Raw genomic sequence first — 16,965 nt, 5'->3', positions numbered from 1 at the left:
AAATCCTCATCACCTTCATCCTCCGTCAGGTTAAATGATTTGTACACTTGTTCTGCTTCTGGGCCCATGGAGTATATCAGCGCACTCACTTGGATGTTGGCCGACTCATTAGCTAGCTTAGTGGCTACTCGATACCTCAGAAACCGTTGCTTCCAGTTCGGCCAGTCCTCCGGCTTGGCAAAATCAAACTGCTCCGGCGCCGGGAATTTCGCCATCACCAGCTGCTAATCCCCAACAAAGTGCTCCAGAGAAAACTTTGTTCACTTCTGACACCATGTGATATGTGGGTTTGCTTTTATCAAGGACGGACGGAGGCTCGTCTGCTTAGCATCAACTCGGTACTTTATTTTATATATCGAAGAACTGTATGAGTGACAGTAAACATTCTCGTAGCGCCCTCTACTGGCTACTCTGGGAGCCAGCTCATATAAACACAAGGCTGACTTACGCCACACATCCTTTTTCCACTTTCTCACAAGATATGTAAATAAAATGTGATTAACACATATTTAACAAGGGAATTAACTCGACCCTTAAAAAAAAAAAAGAAGAAGGAAATCATTTTCCCATTCACTAAATTAAATTCACATAGGTGACCCCATTTGGGTGCACTACAAAAACAACAACTTATATTTAAATTGTCAGGCTGAGTCCTGACTGGCACCCCAAAAATAAAATAAAATAGAATAAGTTGCCCTAAAAAAACGTCACAACATGTTAGATAAGCTGATATGCTATATAAGAGGGGTGTGAATATTATATCATGATATTATTTGACTCACGTGATTCTGTGTTTAATTGTTTATTACATTTTACATTTGATCTCACTGGATTCTTGTACTGCGTGATGGTCTTTGATTCTGATGGCTTGACATTAACTCACCCTTAAGGTACTAAATTATAGTGTATTGATCTTATGACCAATAGAGGGGATTGTTAAAGAATAATTTCTCTTCCCTATGGATAGTTTGTGTAGTTAATGTCCCCCAAACACAGACACCAACCTCATTACAAATAGCCTTGGTCCACTCTCCACTAACATTAAACCTGCTGCTAGAAATCTGATTGATTCAGATCTCACCTTCGACAAACAGATTAAAACAGTTGTCCAGTCCTGCTACCTCCAACTCAGAACCATCTCCAAAATTAAACCTATACTGTCTCATTCTGACTTGGAAAAAGTTGTTCATGCATTAATTTTCTCCAGACTAGACTACTGTAACTCCCTCCTTTCCGGCATAAATCAAAAGTCTCTCTCCCGCCTCCAACTGGTCCAGAACGCAGCAGCTAGGCTTCTCACAGGTTTTAACAGACGACATCACATCAGCCCAGTTTTAGCTTCTCTCCATTGGCTCCCTGTTCGTTTTAGAATTGATTTTAAGATTTTACTGATCACTTTTAAAGCTCGTCTTGGCCTGGCTCCACGCTATATAACAGAAATGTTGACCCCATATGAGCCAGTTCGCAGCCTTAGATCCTCGGGTGGGGGCCTCCTGGTGGTCCCAAAGTCAAGGCTTAAATCTAAAGGTGACCGAGCTTTTTCTGTTATTGCCCGTCGGCTTTGGAAGGCTTGCAGAATCAGTAACCTCTTTTAAATCACTTCTTAAAACTCATTTTTATAGACTCGCCTTTTTGTGATGTCGTCTTCGTTTTAATCTTTAATTTTTAAGTTTTGAGTTTTAATTTATAACATTTATTTATTCACTTATTTTTTATTTATTTGTATTGCTCTTATCAATTTTAATTAACAATTAACTATTTCTATTCCATTTGTTCGCTTTACATATTTTTATTCTAATTTTAACTGTGTTTCTTTTATTTGTTCTGCTTTGTTGTCAAAGCACTTTGTAAACCCTGTTTTTAAAAAGTGCTATATAAATAAAGTTATTATTATTATTATTATTATTATTGTTAATGTTAGATTACTTCTGGCGTCAGTTATCTGCCCTAGTTTCTCTTTGAGGAACATGCCAAGGCCATGGTCCCTCTTTGGCGTCTTCAATCTCACTCTCTGGAGGACACTTTGCATTACAGACATAGCTGTACAGTAGAGTTAGATGACACTTTGTATTTCCTAGCTGGTGTGAATGCTTATCTTCATGTTTATGTACTATAGCCAATTGGATGTTAACACATCTTCCCCCTGCCTCGGCCTTGCTTGCTGGTATAAGAATCTGAGCTTTACTGTTTGTCCCTTAGAACTGAGGTGGACTCATGCACTTGTGTTGTGATGACAAATCTTCTGTTCTCCTCGATCGAGCCTGAATAAACTCCTTCAGCATAAGACATACAGGACTCTGGTACTTCTTCTTCTTCATCGGCCTCACCACAAATTCTTCCCTAACAACCACGACCCACTTCAGAAGTCACTCATTTCTAAAGTTTACAGTGAAATTCTGTCTTTTGATTGCTCACCAGTTACTAAAGTCAAGGCTGCATGGGAACAAGAACTAGGTCTGAATTTGGAAGATGACTGGTGGGGAACTGCTATTAAGAAAATGTCTGCCTAAGCTCAGCCTGTGCTCGTCTCACACTTATACAGTTTAAAGTACTGTTTAGAGTCCATTTTTCCAAAACTCGACTGTCACAAATCTATCCCAGTGTTACAGACTGTTGCGGCGAATGTCATGCCTTACCCTGTATTACTGTACTTTGTTACTCCATGTTTTCTTTTGATTAGATCATTGGTTTCACCTTGTGTTAATTCTTGATTTGCTTCACCTGTGTCTCGTCACCCCTGTTCCTCATGTGTATTTATAGCCCTGCCTTCCCCTTTGTCTCTGTCGCGTCATACTGCTTGTTAACCATGTTCCACGTCATAGTTTGTTCCACGTTCCATGTCATTGTTCTTGTTCCATGCCATAGTTTCATGCTACGTCTTAGTTTTGATAGTGTTTTGGATTTTTGTTTGCTTTTTGGATTTCCTGCCACCTCGGCAGCGCTATTGGTTTTGTAAGTTTTGTTCTTTGTTAATTAAAAACCCTTTTTTGCCAACTCCTGCCTCCTCAAGTCCTGCATCTGGGTCCTAAATCCCAACCCCCGTTACCCTTTTTGACAACTATAGACAAATATCCACTTATCATCAGCTTCAAAGTACAAACACAAATAATATTTTTTTTATATATAATTGTGAATCAAATCAAATGAAGGGTTACAAATTTAATGTTTTAAGGTGAAAGGCTTTAGCTTGTACTGTTACTGTTGAATGTGAGTTAGCTGCTAAATGTTCTGATGTAAAAATGATAAAATTACTGAGATAAAACAAGAAAGTTGTGTCCTGTAAAACTAAAACAATAAGATGAAAGACGTCTTTCTAATCTGTGATAACATTAAAGTTATGTTTTAGCTGTCATGCACTGTAAAACATCATAGGAGAGTTTAGTAGAATCAACTGATAACTTTTATTTTTCATATTTCTTTAACTTTAAAATTCTATTTTTTATTACTTCAGATATTCTGATGTTGAACACAAAAAGTTGAACTAAGAATGTACAAATTTTACTGTGCAAATATTGTACCATTTTAAAATGTGTAATAACTGCATATTAACTTCATACATGTTTTTAACGTGTTTAGCTCTTTAAGGATTCAGACTCTAGGTAGGGTTTTTATCAGGTCATTTATCAACATTAACAGCTTTTAGTGTCATAATATTTGTAAGACTTATATAATTCTTCTTCCTGTTGTTATTATGGTGTGAATTAAGTTGAATTTATTTACTTATTTTGAAGAGATTAAATAATTTGAACCAAATCATGGTGAGGGAAATAAAATTGATTATAAAATTAGAAATGGAAGTAAGTTGTAGTAGTATTCTGTGAGTGTAATTAAAGCAACAGTTATTTGTTCATTATTGTTTTTTCATGAATTATGTAATTATTTAATGTAAACTAATGAAAACCCTGGACTCTGACCTAGATATATTGGTTCACTGAGATTTAATTAATAATGTGCTTTATGTGTCACATTGATAAAAGTAGAGTTGGATTTGTGCAAAAAATGTTAAAAATCTTAAAATTAAAATCATCTTAAAAAAAAAAAAATTAAAATCTTATTTCTCGTGTTTGAGAGTTTCCCAGTAATTTCACAAATTTCTCCACAGAAGACATATTTGAATTAAACCACTTTATATGGTCTGTACTTAATCCCCAAAATATTATTAATTTACATTCTGTATAAAAATTGTAAAAGTCATGCTTATTCAGTGTCATTAGTAATTTTATCAGTATAAAGTATTTTGCACATATTTCAAAATAAGGTAATAATAAGAATAAAATATAATGAATAATATTGTATGTACAAAATGATGTGATTTTAGATGTAGATTTATTTTATTTTATAAAAAATACTTAATTTATATTGTTTATAAATTATTTTATTTTATTTCATTTTAATTTATTTTATTTTACTTATATTTATTACCTTTATTACCGTCATTTTGCTCATATTTCAAGTTAAAGGTTTTTTGTTGTATTTTTCTTACGTCTCTTACGTTTACTTTACGTTGCGCTACGTGTCGTAGACGTCACCATACCCGGAAGTGACTGTTGAAAGGTGAAGCCAGAGAACGTCTAATAAGGGGAGAACTTCCACTCTCAGTGAACTTCCGGCTTCTGAACTGGTTGCAGTTCCACTCTGGTTCCATATGAGGGCGCTCTCAGGACGAGTGCAGAATAAATGGAGGTCTATGGAGCAGTACCCCTCAAAATCCACTTTTCTCAGGATATAATTTTTTGTGCAGTAATTTGAATATTGTATTTGAAAGGAGATGCAAAGAAATTACACATTGCTGGGTGTTAGATTTTTTAGAGTCACTTATTTGCTTTAAAAAGTATTTTCAAATGTCAATGACGTCATACACATCGTACGACCAGAGATACTGCTTTACGGCAATCCTTCAGTCACTGCTTTGGTGCTTTCGCGCTCTGCACTTTCTTTTCTCTCGAGGCATGGACAACACAGCTGACACAGGTAAATAAATATCACAGTACATACATAACCATAGGCAGATAAAAGTGCCAGCAACCAAAAAAAAAAGTAGTTACATTGCAAAAAAAAAACTTGGGCGAAAAAGTCCGCCTTAACATTCTGGTCCCGCTTCGGATGCCACGATGCCGTCAAGTGGTATCTCTGGTCGTAATCAGTCCTTCACTGACCAATTAGCGTTCATTAGCACAATGCTAGCGTGTTATGGGCAACAACAACTCAACCTGTAAGAAAAACGAAAGGACATAAGTTCTCGTTCATTCAACTTTTGACCTATAACCCATGTTGAACTTGCAAAACCTACAATCAAATCTGAGAATTCTCAACGACAATCGGGTGAAAGAGACACATTTAGCCGTTTAGCTCCATAGACTCCCATTCATGTTGCACTCATGGCGATCGCCCCCAGTGGAAATCTGGTGGAACTGCATCCAAAATTCGTTACAATGGGACTTAATAGAGAGTGGCAAGTCTCTCCGTAGATGGGCTCTGGTGAAGCGCTGAGGATAAACAAACCACAACATGGCTCGTAGTTTCCTCTGCAGAGGTGTTACAGGTGTATTTCAGCTCAGCAGGAGAACAACTCTTCTGTCCGGGACTCGTTTTTACTCTCAGACCGAAGCGGAGCCGCTGACAGTGAAACAACAAAACAACGGAATAAGGTGCAGAGTTCAAACACGTCCGCCTTCTCACTAACTGACATTCGCACGAAGCCTCGTATAGAAAAGGTATATTTATAGAGAAAATAAAGACTTTTATGACAGCAGCAGGTAACAGTGATAAATATATTGTCATTTAATGTATATGATAGCGTTTTATGGTTAATTCGGCATACATATTAACCCTGTGAAAAGCACGTGTTTGGAATAAAATGAACTTTTCTCGGGTCAGTATAAAAAAACTAGTCGCATATTAACTATGACAATAAATCTATGAGAAATATGTTAAACTGAACAAGTTATTCAAGTACTGTATTATTTTCATTTCATTCCGCTTTATATGATATCAAAAAGTTATTAAAAATAATTACATGTCATAGAAGCCACCAGTGAGTGTTTGATGCATTTACAGTAAGTGAATTTAATTATCAAATTTAGTTTTTCAAATAAACCCCAGTCTGAATGTTAATCATATGAATTGATCTTTTTTTTTTTTTTTCTGGATATTAAGTAGCTACTTTTACATATTCGTACTCAAGATAATAAATTAAGATTTTACTTCAATGGAGCATTTTTACATTGTGGTTGTAGTTTTTACTTATTTAAAGATTCTTGTATTGTTTATTTGTTAACTGAAAATGGTAAATGGTATGTACTGTCACAAAAACTGACAGAATGCAGTGTTCCAAAATAAAGATTGTGAAGTATTTAGTATAACATATTTGTATACACGTTGCTCCCAAGAGAAAAAGCTGATGACAAATCTGAATTATTTTAGTCTTAATTTACAAAAGATGTGTGTCACTTATACTTTGAATATTGGATGAAATCTCTGAGTCAGACACAGTTGCCTGGTGACAGGAAGTCTTTTATGAAGTGCGCAATAAAAACACCTGAGACAAGCTCCACCCCTGAAAAGATGCAAACCTGTTCTTCCAGTGAGAGCAGAGACTCGACAAGACGAAGACGACAGTCTCAACTTTTAGAATGAATTTTCTGACTTTTCTTTGAAGAAGGACTCAAACGTTACTGCAGGAAATACTGGTGGGAATGCTGCTGGTGGTAAAGTACTGTAGCTGCTGTTGATGGTAGAAATAAGAGATTAAGAAGAAAAAACTGAAGTGAAAGTATCTGAGTTCAGAGAGGACGTAAACATGGCTACCGAACAAGAGGAAGATCTCTGCTGTACTCTCTGTGAAAACATTTTTAAAGATCCAGTCCTCCTCTCGTGCAACCACAGCTTCTGTAAAGAATGTCTGAAGAAACAATGGACAGAAAGAGAAACGCGTGAGTGTCCAATTTGTAAGAGAAGATCCTCAAAGGAACTACCTCCTGTTGTCTTTGAGCTGAAGAGACGATGTGAGGCCTTTTTTAAGGAGGAAGCCTCAGAGTCTGTTCCAGTCTGCAGTGTGCACTCTGAGAAACTCAGCTTCTTCTGTCTGGACGACCAGCAGCTGGTGTGCAGTGTCTGCAGAGATTCAGAAACCCACAGCAACCACAGAGTCAAAGCTACTGAAGAAGCAGCTGAGGAACGTAAGAAAGAACTTAAGGATTCTTTAAAACCTTTAAAAACTAAACTGAGGCTCATTCATCAAGTGAAGGGAGACTGTCATCAAACAGCAGAGCACATTAAAGATCAGGCAGAAAGTACGGTGTATAAGATCAGGGAGGAGTTCAGGAAGCTTCATCAGTTTCTAGATGAGGAAGAGGAGGCCAGGATGGCTGCACTGAAGGAGGAGGAGGAGCAGAAGAGTCAGATGATGAAGGAGAAGATTGAGGCTCTGACCAGAGAGATTACTGCTCTTTCCAGCACAATCAAAGCCACAGAGAAGGAGCTGAGAGCTGCAGACGCCTCGTTCCTGCAGAACTACAAGGCTGCAGAGGAAAGAGTCCAGCAGCAACCTCTGCCTGAAGATCCAGAGCTGCCCTCAGGAGCGCTGATAGACGTGGCCAAACATCTGGGCAACCTGAGCTTCAACATCTGGACCAAGATGAAGGAGATGGTGTCTTACAGTCCTGTGATTCTGGATCCAAACACTGCTCATGCAGTACTCGTCCTGTCTGACGATCTGACCAGTCTGAGGAAGGTAGAGATGAAGCAGCAGCTTCCTGACAACCCAGAGAGGGTGGGCCGCTTCTTTGGAGTCGTGGGCTCTGAGGGTTTTGACTCAGGCTGCCACAGCTGGGAGGTGGAGGTTGGAGACAACAAGGCCTTCGTCCTGGGCGTGGCAACAGAGTCAGACTCGAGGAAAGGAGTCATATCGGACGGTCAGTGGAGGCTGATGTTCGAAAAAGGTGAATACAAATCCCTTTCACCGTCTGACACAGGATCTGACGTGACGGTGGTGAAGAACCCAAAGAAGATCAGAGTGAAGCTGGACCAGGACGGAGGACGACTGACGTTCTCTGATTCTGACACAGACGAACACATACACACCTTCACACACACCTTCACCGACAGACTGTTTCCATACATCGATACCTGGGATGACGACCCGATAAAGGACCCGATAAAGATCGTACCTCTGCAGGTCTCTGTAACAGTAGAGCCATATTAGATGATGAGCTGATGTATAAAGAGATGCTCAGTGGAGACTCTGAACACTTTAATGTTTTAAGGTGAAAGGCTTTAGCTTGTACTGTTACTGTTGAATGTGAGTTAGCTGCTAAATGTTCTGCTGTAAAAATCTATCTATCTTTTAAATCTCTATTTCTTTTATTACTTAAAATATTCTGGTGTTGAACACTAAAAGTTGAATTAAGCATTTACAAATTCTACTGTGCAAATATTGTACTCTTTTAAAATGTGTAATAACTGCATATTGACTTAATACATGTTTTTATGTGTTTACCTTTTTAAGGATTAAGACTCTGTGTGGTTTTTATCAGGTCATTTATCAACATTAACAGCTTTTAGTGTCAGAGCATTTGTAAGACTTATATAATTCTTCTTCCTGTTGTTATTACGGTGTGAATTAAAATGAATTTATTTACTTATTTTGAAGAGATTAAATAATTTGAACCAAATCATGGTAAGGGAAATAAAATTGATTATAAAATTAGAAATGGAAGTAAGTTGTAGTATTATTCTGAGTATGTAATTAAAGAAACAGTTATTTGTTCATTAGTAATGTTTTTTCATTATTTATGTTATTATATAATGTAAACTAATGAAAACCCTGGACTCTGACCTACATATATTGGTTCATTGAGATTTAGTTAATAATTTGCTTTATGTGTAACATTGATAAAAGCAGAGTTGGGTTTGTGTAAAAAATGTTTTGTTGCTGGAAGTAACAAAATCTTATTTCTCGTGTTTGAAAGTTTCCCAGTAATTCCACAAATTTCTCCACAGAAGACATATTTGAATTATGTGGTCTGTACTTAATCCCCAAAATATTATTCATTTACATTCTGTATAAAAATGGTAAAAATCATGTTTATTCAATGTAATTAGTAATTTTATTAGTATAAAGTATTTTGAACATATTTCAAAATAAGGTAATAATAAGAGTAAAATATAATGAATAATACTGTATGTACAAAATGATGTGATTTTAGATGTACATTTATTTTATTTTATTTCATTTTAATTTATTCTTTGGGTCTAGATGAAGTTTCCTTTAAATGGTTTCAAGACTACCTCTCTAATAGAACTCAGTGGGTAGATGTGACAGGATCAACCTCAGAGCCATTGAGACTAAATAATGGTGTTCCACAGGGCTCAATTTTGGGGCCACTGCTGTTTACGTTGTATATAAATGACATCTGTGCTTCAATAGAAAACTGTAAAGTACATTTATATGCAGATGACACAATCCTTTATGCCTATGCACCATCTGTAGAGCAAGCAGTGTCATATCTTCAATGTGCATTTGACTGTGTGCAGAAATCCTTGAAAGATCTTAAACTGGTTCTGAATGAAGCTAATACTAAGTGTATGATCTTTACTAGATCAAGAAAGTGTGACCTTGATGCCTATAATATCTGTTCCTTAAATGGGACACAAATTGAGCAAGTTTCTCAATACAAATATCTGGGTATTTGGCTTGATAACAGACTATCATTTAGAACACGTGCTTGATCTCACAAAAAAGGTAAAAATTAAATTAGGTGCACTTTACAGGATTAGATCTTGCTTCTCTTTAGAAAACAGAATGACCATTATTCAAGCAACTATAATGTCAGTCCTAGACTATGGTGACATTGTGTATATGCATGCAGCTCCTTCCATTCTGAAATCACTGGATGCTGTTTACCACAGTTCACTACGTTTTATAACTGGAGATGGTTTTAGAACTCATCACTGTAATCTGTACCAAAATGTTGGATGGTCTTCCCTCCATGATAGAAGGGAAAGGCACTGCCTCCTTTTTGTTTATAAGGCATTAATAGGAAAGTTACCTTTTTACCTAACTTCTCTTCTTAACATAAAATCAATCTGCCACAATACACGTTCACAGGGATTTATATCTCTTCAAACTCCTCAAATTAAATCTGAATTTGGTAAATTATCTTTTACATTGTTTGCATCTAATAAATGGAACAAATTGCAAGAATTATTAAAATTAGATAGGTTTGTGTCTCTAGACCAATTCAAGGGTATGATTGATGATATGGCTGTTGTACAATGTTCTTGTTTTGACTAATATTTAGACCTTTTATATTATTATTATTATTATTATTATTTATACATACATATTCTTCTTTTCTTTCTGTTTATTATAATTATTATTATTTCATTTTTAATTATTTTATTACTTTATACTTTTACCATTATTATTATTATTATTATTTTGCCCCTTTTTATCTTTTATTGTTCTTGTTTTGTTATTTTGATTATTGTTGTTGTATGTTTTTGTAACTCAGGGCATTGCTGTAAAAGAGCTTGATGCTCAGTCAATTTCTCCCTGAATAAAAAACGGTTGATGATGATTTTGCTCATATTTGAAGTTAATTGTTTCTGTTGTATTTTTCTTACGTCTCTTACGCTTACTTTACGTTACGCTACGTGTCGTTCACGTCACCATACCCGGAAGTGACAGTTGGAAAGGTGAAGCGCTGAGGATAAGCAAACCACAACATGGCTCGTAGTTTCCTCTGCAGAGGTGTTCCAGGTGTATTTCAGCTCAGCAGGAGAACAACTCTTCTGTCCGGGACTCGTTTTTACTCTCAGACCGAAGCGGAGCCGCTGACAGTGAAACAACAAAACAACGGAATAAGGTGCAGAGTTCAAACACGTCCGCCTTCTCAGTAACTGACATTCGCACGAAGCCTCGTGTAGAAAAGGCACATTTATAGAGATAATAAAGACTTTTAGGACAATAGCAGGTAACACTGATAAATATAGTCATTTAATGTATATGGTAGCGTCTTATGGTTAATTCGGCATACATATTAACCCTGTGAAAAGCACGTGTTTGGAATAAAATTAACTTTTCTCGGGTCCGTATGGAAAACTAGTCGCACATTAACTGCATGACAATAAATCTATGAAATATGTTAAACTGAGCAAGCTACTCTAGTACTGTACTCAGCTACAATTTTTTAATAACTTTATTATTTTCATTTCATTCCGCTTCGTATTATATCAAAAAGTTATTATTAACAAGGAAATTTCCCACACGTGGGATTAAATAAAAGTCTTATGTCTTAAAAATAATTACATAGAAGCCACGTGTGAGTGTTTCATGCATTTGCAGTGAGTGAATTAAATTATTAAAAGCAGTTTTTCAAATTAGCCCCAGTCTGGGTGTTATTAAAATGCATTAATCATTTTTTTCCTGCATAATAAATACTTTTACATGTTCATACGCAAGATAATGAATTAAGGTTTTACTTCAATGGAGTATTTTTACATTGTGGTATTACAGTTTTTACTTATTTAAAGATTCTTGGATTGTTTATGGGTTTTGTTAATTGAAAATGGCGAATGTTTAAAATTATGCCTCTCTTTTTTGGCCAAGTTTCAGAAAGTTATCTTCACGTCATTCATTTAAAAAACCTCTTGTAAAAGGCGTATTTCATTTCATTAATAACTAAAGAAGCATCAGATGAACATTGGATTGAAAGGACACAAGGAAGTGGAACATGATCGATCCAGGAACAGGTTAAACAAGTTTATTGTGTTAAATGTGAAAAGAATATTCCTCTGGTGAATGTTAAACAGAGTCTGCTGTTTAGTACGTGTAGAAAGTGACTTACTTGCCCTTCTTCTGCTGTTGTTGTGCACCAGATCATAATGATAACAACTTGCAGAATTATATAAAGAAATTAAAACACCAGCTTTGTTCTTCTTCTTTTATTCCAGGAGGATAATACTGAACAACCCCAAGAAGAGGAATGCTCTGTCTTTGTCCATGCTGGAATCCCTCAGAGAGAACATCCTAACTGATGTTGACAGCGATGAACTCAGAGTTATTATAATATCAGGTAGGTTTTTTTTTTTCTAATATTCTTTGGTGCATATGTGTGTTTTATTAAAAAGAGTAAGATGCTGGTCCAACCTTGTAATGTGTGTTTTCAGCCAAAGGTCCAGTGTTTTCCTCCGGACATGACCTGAAGGAGCTGACGTCAGCTCAGGGCCGAGAATATCACACCAAGGTGTTTCACACCTGTTCAGAGGTTAGTTTGCTTCCCTCTTCGCTTTAAAGTCAAGAAGCAACAGAATTGATGTTTTATTTCACTTTTGATTCTATTTTTATTTACCTGCTGTCACAGTCTGTATCAGTATCAGTAACTCACCGGCTCTGGTGCTTCAGGTGATGACGCTGATACAAGACATACCCGTTCCGGTCATCGCCATGGTGAACGGCGTCGCCACGGCCGCTGGCTGCCAGCTTGTTGCCAGCTGTGACGTCGCCGTGGTGACGGAGAAGTCCACCTTCGCCACGCCGGGCGTCAGCGTGGGCCTGTTCTGCTCCACGCCGGCGGTGGCCATCGGCAGAGCGGTGCCGAGGAAGGTATGGGGAAAAAAAATGTGTTATGAAGGGCTTCTACTTTAAGTGTGATGTTTGTCTCTGTAGAAACTTGAAAGTTGAATTATTAACACTCTAGTATCTACAATTACTAATTTTCTTAGGCTTCAAGATAATATGCTTAGGTACAATTAATCTTAAGATAATGTTGATATTTACTTCTGAAGTAGTCAAGATTTATTGCTGGAAACAGTCTAGACATGATCAATTAAATTAAGTTTGTTCCTTTTTTCTGTCTTTATAATATTTAATCAGCAACAATCCTGATTGTTTAAGTCTTTTATCAAAAAAATACCAAATATTCTCCTGTTCCAGGTTCTGAAAATGTTCATTGAAAACTGAACATCTTTGAAATTTGGACTATTTGTGCTTGGGGAACTTATTATTTATGTACATGATCCATTATTTTTATCTACGATAAATGAACTGGAAACTGCAGCCCTAGTTATTTTACATGTACTGTTCCTGTTATTTTTGGTAATTTATTTTATTGTTCATCTGTGACATATCTTGCCTAGAATTAACCAACTGAGCCCAATGACTACACACGGTTCTTAAAGACTTATGTCTTTTTTTTACCAGGTTGCCATGGAGATGTTGTTCACAGGAACTCCCATCTCAGCCCATGATGCTCTGCTGCATGGTCTGGTCAGTAAGGTGGTGCCGGAGGAACGGCTGGAAGAGGAGACACTGGCCATCGCTACGAGGGTGTGTCAGGCTAGCCGACCGGTCGTAGCCCTCGGCAAGGCCACCTTCCAAAGGTGAGGGTTTACAAAGTGCAGGCAGACGCTCTTTTATACTAAAAAGGTTGATGTTAAATCAACATTGCAAAGATTATTTGGGATTCTTTGGGATTCCTTATATTTCTTTTCATATGTGGTGTTCTTCCCCCTCGATGTTTCTTCCAAAGACAAATGGCTCAAGGTCGAGATGCGGCGTACGCCACCGCCTCCAAGGTGATGGTTGACAACCTGGCTCTGAGAGACGGACAGGAAGGGATCCGGGCCTTCTTAGAGAAACGAAAGCCAGTGTGGAGCCACAAAGCAGAGAAAGCTCACGACTGATGGACCGTTGGAGAGGCAGCCATCTAGTGATTATCTTGGCTGGTGCACGTAATTTTCAGTCACTGGTGTTGAGTAATTAGCACCAGTGACTGAGTCAATGCTGCTAGTGAAAAGTATATATGTAATTTGTAAAATTACCAGGATTGAAGTTTGAATTGTTGACTTCATCTTGAGGGTTTTCTCTATGTTGTGGAGATTAAAGACAAATAGCTGAAACCACTGTGTGCCTTAAAAGCTGCAGTGTGATAAAGAGAAAAGAATTCTCGTAATGTCTGTATGTGTCTATGTTAGATGCATTAAACCGGGGGACACGTTGGAGTTGGAAGTTTGAAAAGTCCAGTTTATTTTCTGAATTAACCTCTGGTAAATTGAAAAATAAGAAGAAATGTTGCGGTTAATTTGTTTCCAGCCACTGTTGAGCAAACTGTAAACGCTGAACAGATTTGTTACAAACCTGCAGCATTTTAAATCACATTTCATTCACATATGGGGTTCATTTTGACTTATAAACGATAAAAACAACTTAAAATCACACTACTGTTTTAATAGGTCTTACTAAAGTGTGTATGCTTATCCATGCATCACTTTTCCCACTGTTTGGCTATCCTGTTAATGTTCTAAAGATTGCCAATAATACGTATAACCAATAAATAAATCATGAAAAATGAATGTATGGTTCCTTTTATTAATTTTTTTTTTAACAATTTTTATTTATTTATATACTAATTTATAACGATGTTTCATATTATTACTTTGCATTTTCTTTAATTTAATAATGCCTTAACTTTTACCGACGTCTACAAGGCGCGAAAACAGGAACGTCACTTCCGGCCGCCATCTTAGATTCGTTTACGGAAGTGCGTAGGTTGTAGCTTGGATAATAGATAAAAAAGAATAAAGTTTTCATATTTAGCGGACGGAATAATATTTATTCAATGCCGTGGAGCAGCGTCCACACTGGGGTAAGTGTTTCACGAACATAGATTAAGTTTAAAACATGTTTTAGTTCCAAACTGCTATTCTGCTCCGTAAGCTAGCTCATAGTCGACCGTTGACGTTTGCCGCAGGCTAAACGGCAACTTGAGTCCATGGCGTTTTGTTGTTATTGCTGGTTGGTGGCTGCTCAATACGGACGTCCAAGTAATTTAAATGTTGTTGTTGAGGTACCAACTGCTTGTGCTTACATGTTCAGTGCCTCGGCCTGTTTTTACGGTCTCTTATTACTTGACATAAGTAAGCTGTGGTGGTTATTTGGCTAGCTAGCTAGCTAGCTAGGTATCGCCAGTTCCAATGGTTCTTCTCTGCTTGTTGATAGAAATTTAAATCCGTTGGTTGCTGTTTTTTGTGTGTCGCTCCTGGCTGCCTCCGTTTAATTTTAATAATTTAAAACACTATAGATCGAAAAATAATTCTATGCAGCAGATGAGCTAATTGCTTTGGTTTGTTTTTAGCATCCGCGATGAGTTTGTCAACACTTGTCAACGTGTTAAATACTCTTTAGGAAAAAGTCTCTCATTCAAAAAGTAAAAATGGCAAAAGTATTGACATTAAATACCTCAAAGATGTCAATTTAATGGTGCAAATGGAGCTAATGTTCGTTTAATTAAAGTCTATAGTAGCAAGCTAGCTTAATCTATAATAAACCTTAAAATAAATTTAAATTATAAACGTTAAATTTAGCTGAGTTAAAGGTAGATGTGGAAATACAACTCGAGTAAATGCATTTATTAATTACATTTTTTATATAATATTAATTTATAACCATTTCACGTACTATTACTTGTAATTTCTGTAATGTGTGTAGAATTATGTTTAAATTTTCTGACATTTTATAGACATTTATTTGCAACTAGTCTTAAATGAATGTAAATTGAAATATTTGGGCACTTTTAAAAATATATTTTTGACATTAGTATTAACAACACATTGCAAAGTAATTTTAAATAGCTTTATTCTCAGATTTAATCAACTTGAACTTGGTGTAAGGATTAATTTTTTAACAGCAGTTAAAAAGTGCATTGAGTAATAAAATATAACACTTTGTTTTGTTTTTAATGGGCTACATTAAATAGGAAACCTTTATTCATTTGTCTTACAAATTAAAATTAATAGGTGTGACCAGAATAGGTTAAATTACCCAGCGGCTGTAATTCTACTGAATGACCACACGGTGGCGGAATTGTGTTAATCTGAGAGTTAAAAACATCCTCAAATGAAAACAAATACATTTTTGATTTATTCAGATTTAAATAACAGTCATTCTGAGCTCTTTTGTTTAATGATTAGTTATAATACTGATCAAAATAGAGAGAAATGTTTTGAAACAGCTTGTTTTAATGGAAGAACGGTTTAAAATGGAAAAACATGTCTATATATTAATTTACAGTTAGTTTAAGACAGAGATGCAGCCTTAATTTTTTCACCTCCTGTTTTTTTTCCTTGTCCTTTAAACTTTAATCTTGGCTTCGTGGTTCAGACGTGCCAGCATGTTCTCGCTGCAAATGTAAAACACATTAGTATCAGCCACGTTCCAAACCTTCCCCTCGGTCCCAGGTGGATCCGTCAGACGTAAACTATTCACAGCTCTCCGTCTAATATTTATCTGACAGTTTCCAGCTGTGAGATTCTAAAATAACACGTCTGAGCTGAAGACGTGTGTGTGTGTGTGGGGGGGGGGGGGGGTTCAAAGCAGCATCTTAGTGTCTCTTCGAGCTCCTTTTACCACAGATTTGTCACCCTGTTTACACAAATCATCACGAGAGGCAGGCATGTGTTGCTCCCCAGAGTTCGCTCATCCGGAAAAAGCTCTCGACTTGACGTCTCTGAAGCTGATTTACCCAGAAAGACGCTCAGCATGGGAGCAGGCGGCTGGATGATGACGTCAGCTACACGTTTTTATTCTACTGCCTTCAGCAGCGTGTCAGCGGGGGTGTCTGGTCTGGTCTAGGTGGGTGCTACATGTCTCAGTAACATCCACACCAATGAATGCCAGGTCCAGAAGTTTCCCAGCAGAACATTGAACTGTCACAAGATGGTTTAAATGTTATTCACTTCTCCTGCCAGTGGTTTTAATGTTGTGGCTGATCGGTGTATTTCCTCTCCTACAGGTGCTGTGTTCGAGTGCAACTTTCTGATCCAGACACGTCGGTGGTTCCTTGATGTTGTGAGTTGGTAAAAATACACATTCCTAATTTTATTTCTGCCTTTGTGTGTAGTTCAGGAACCTCAGTCACGTTTCCAATCCAGTCAGCTCTCAGGGTTAAAGGAACAGTATGTAGG

At 36.9% G+C, this 16,965-nt stretch overlaps 2 protein-coding genes across 2 annotated transcripts; both read left to right on the top strand.

Moving 5' to 3' along the window:
- Positions 1 to 6,296: 6,296 nt before the first annotated feature.
- Positions 6,297 to 10,574, top strand: LOC311508949 (zinc-binding protein A33-like). The gene has a single exon (XM_084573953.1). The coding sequence runs from the start codon at positions 6,800 to 6,802 to the stop codon at positions 8,201 to 8,203; it is 1,404 nt and encodes a 467-aa protein (XP_084430079.1). The 5' UTR covers positions 6,297 to 6,799; the 3' UTR covers positions 8,204 to 10,574.
- A 4-nt stretch (positions 10,575 to 10,578) lies between these two features.
- echdc3 (enoyl CoA hydratase domain containing 3) lies at positions 10,579 to 14,343 on the top strand. Its single transcript, XM_084573954.1, has 6 exons — positions 10,579 to 10,868; positions 11,956 to 12,077; positions 12,172 to 12,269; positions 12,407 to 12,607; positions 13,205 to 13,383; positions 13,533 to 14,343. Exons 1-6 carry the CDS (start codon positions 10,729 to 10,731, stop codon positions 13,684 to 13,686), a joined length of 894 nt encoding a protein of 297 aa, XP_084430080.1. The 5' UTR covers positions 10,579 to 10,728; the 3' UTR covers positions 13,687 to 14,343.
- Positions 14,344 to 16,965: the final 2,622 nt, after the last annotated feature.

This window comes from Chelon labrosus, assembly GCF_963514085.1.
Source record: "Chelon labrosus genome assembly, chromosome: 23".
Classification (NCBI taxonomy): Eukaryota; Metazoa; Chordata; class Actinopteri; order Mugiliformes; family Mugilidae; genus Chelon; species Chelon labrosus.
This window is presented reverse-complemented; position numbering and strand designations above follow the sequence as displayed.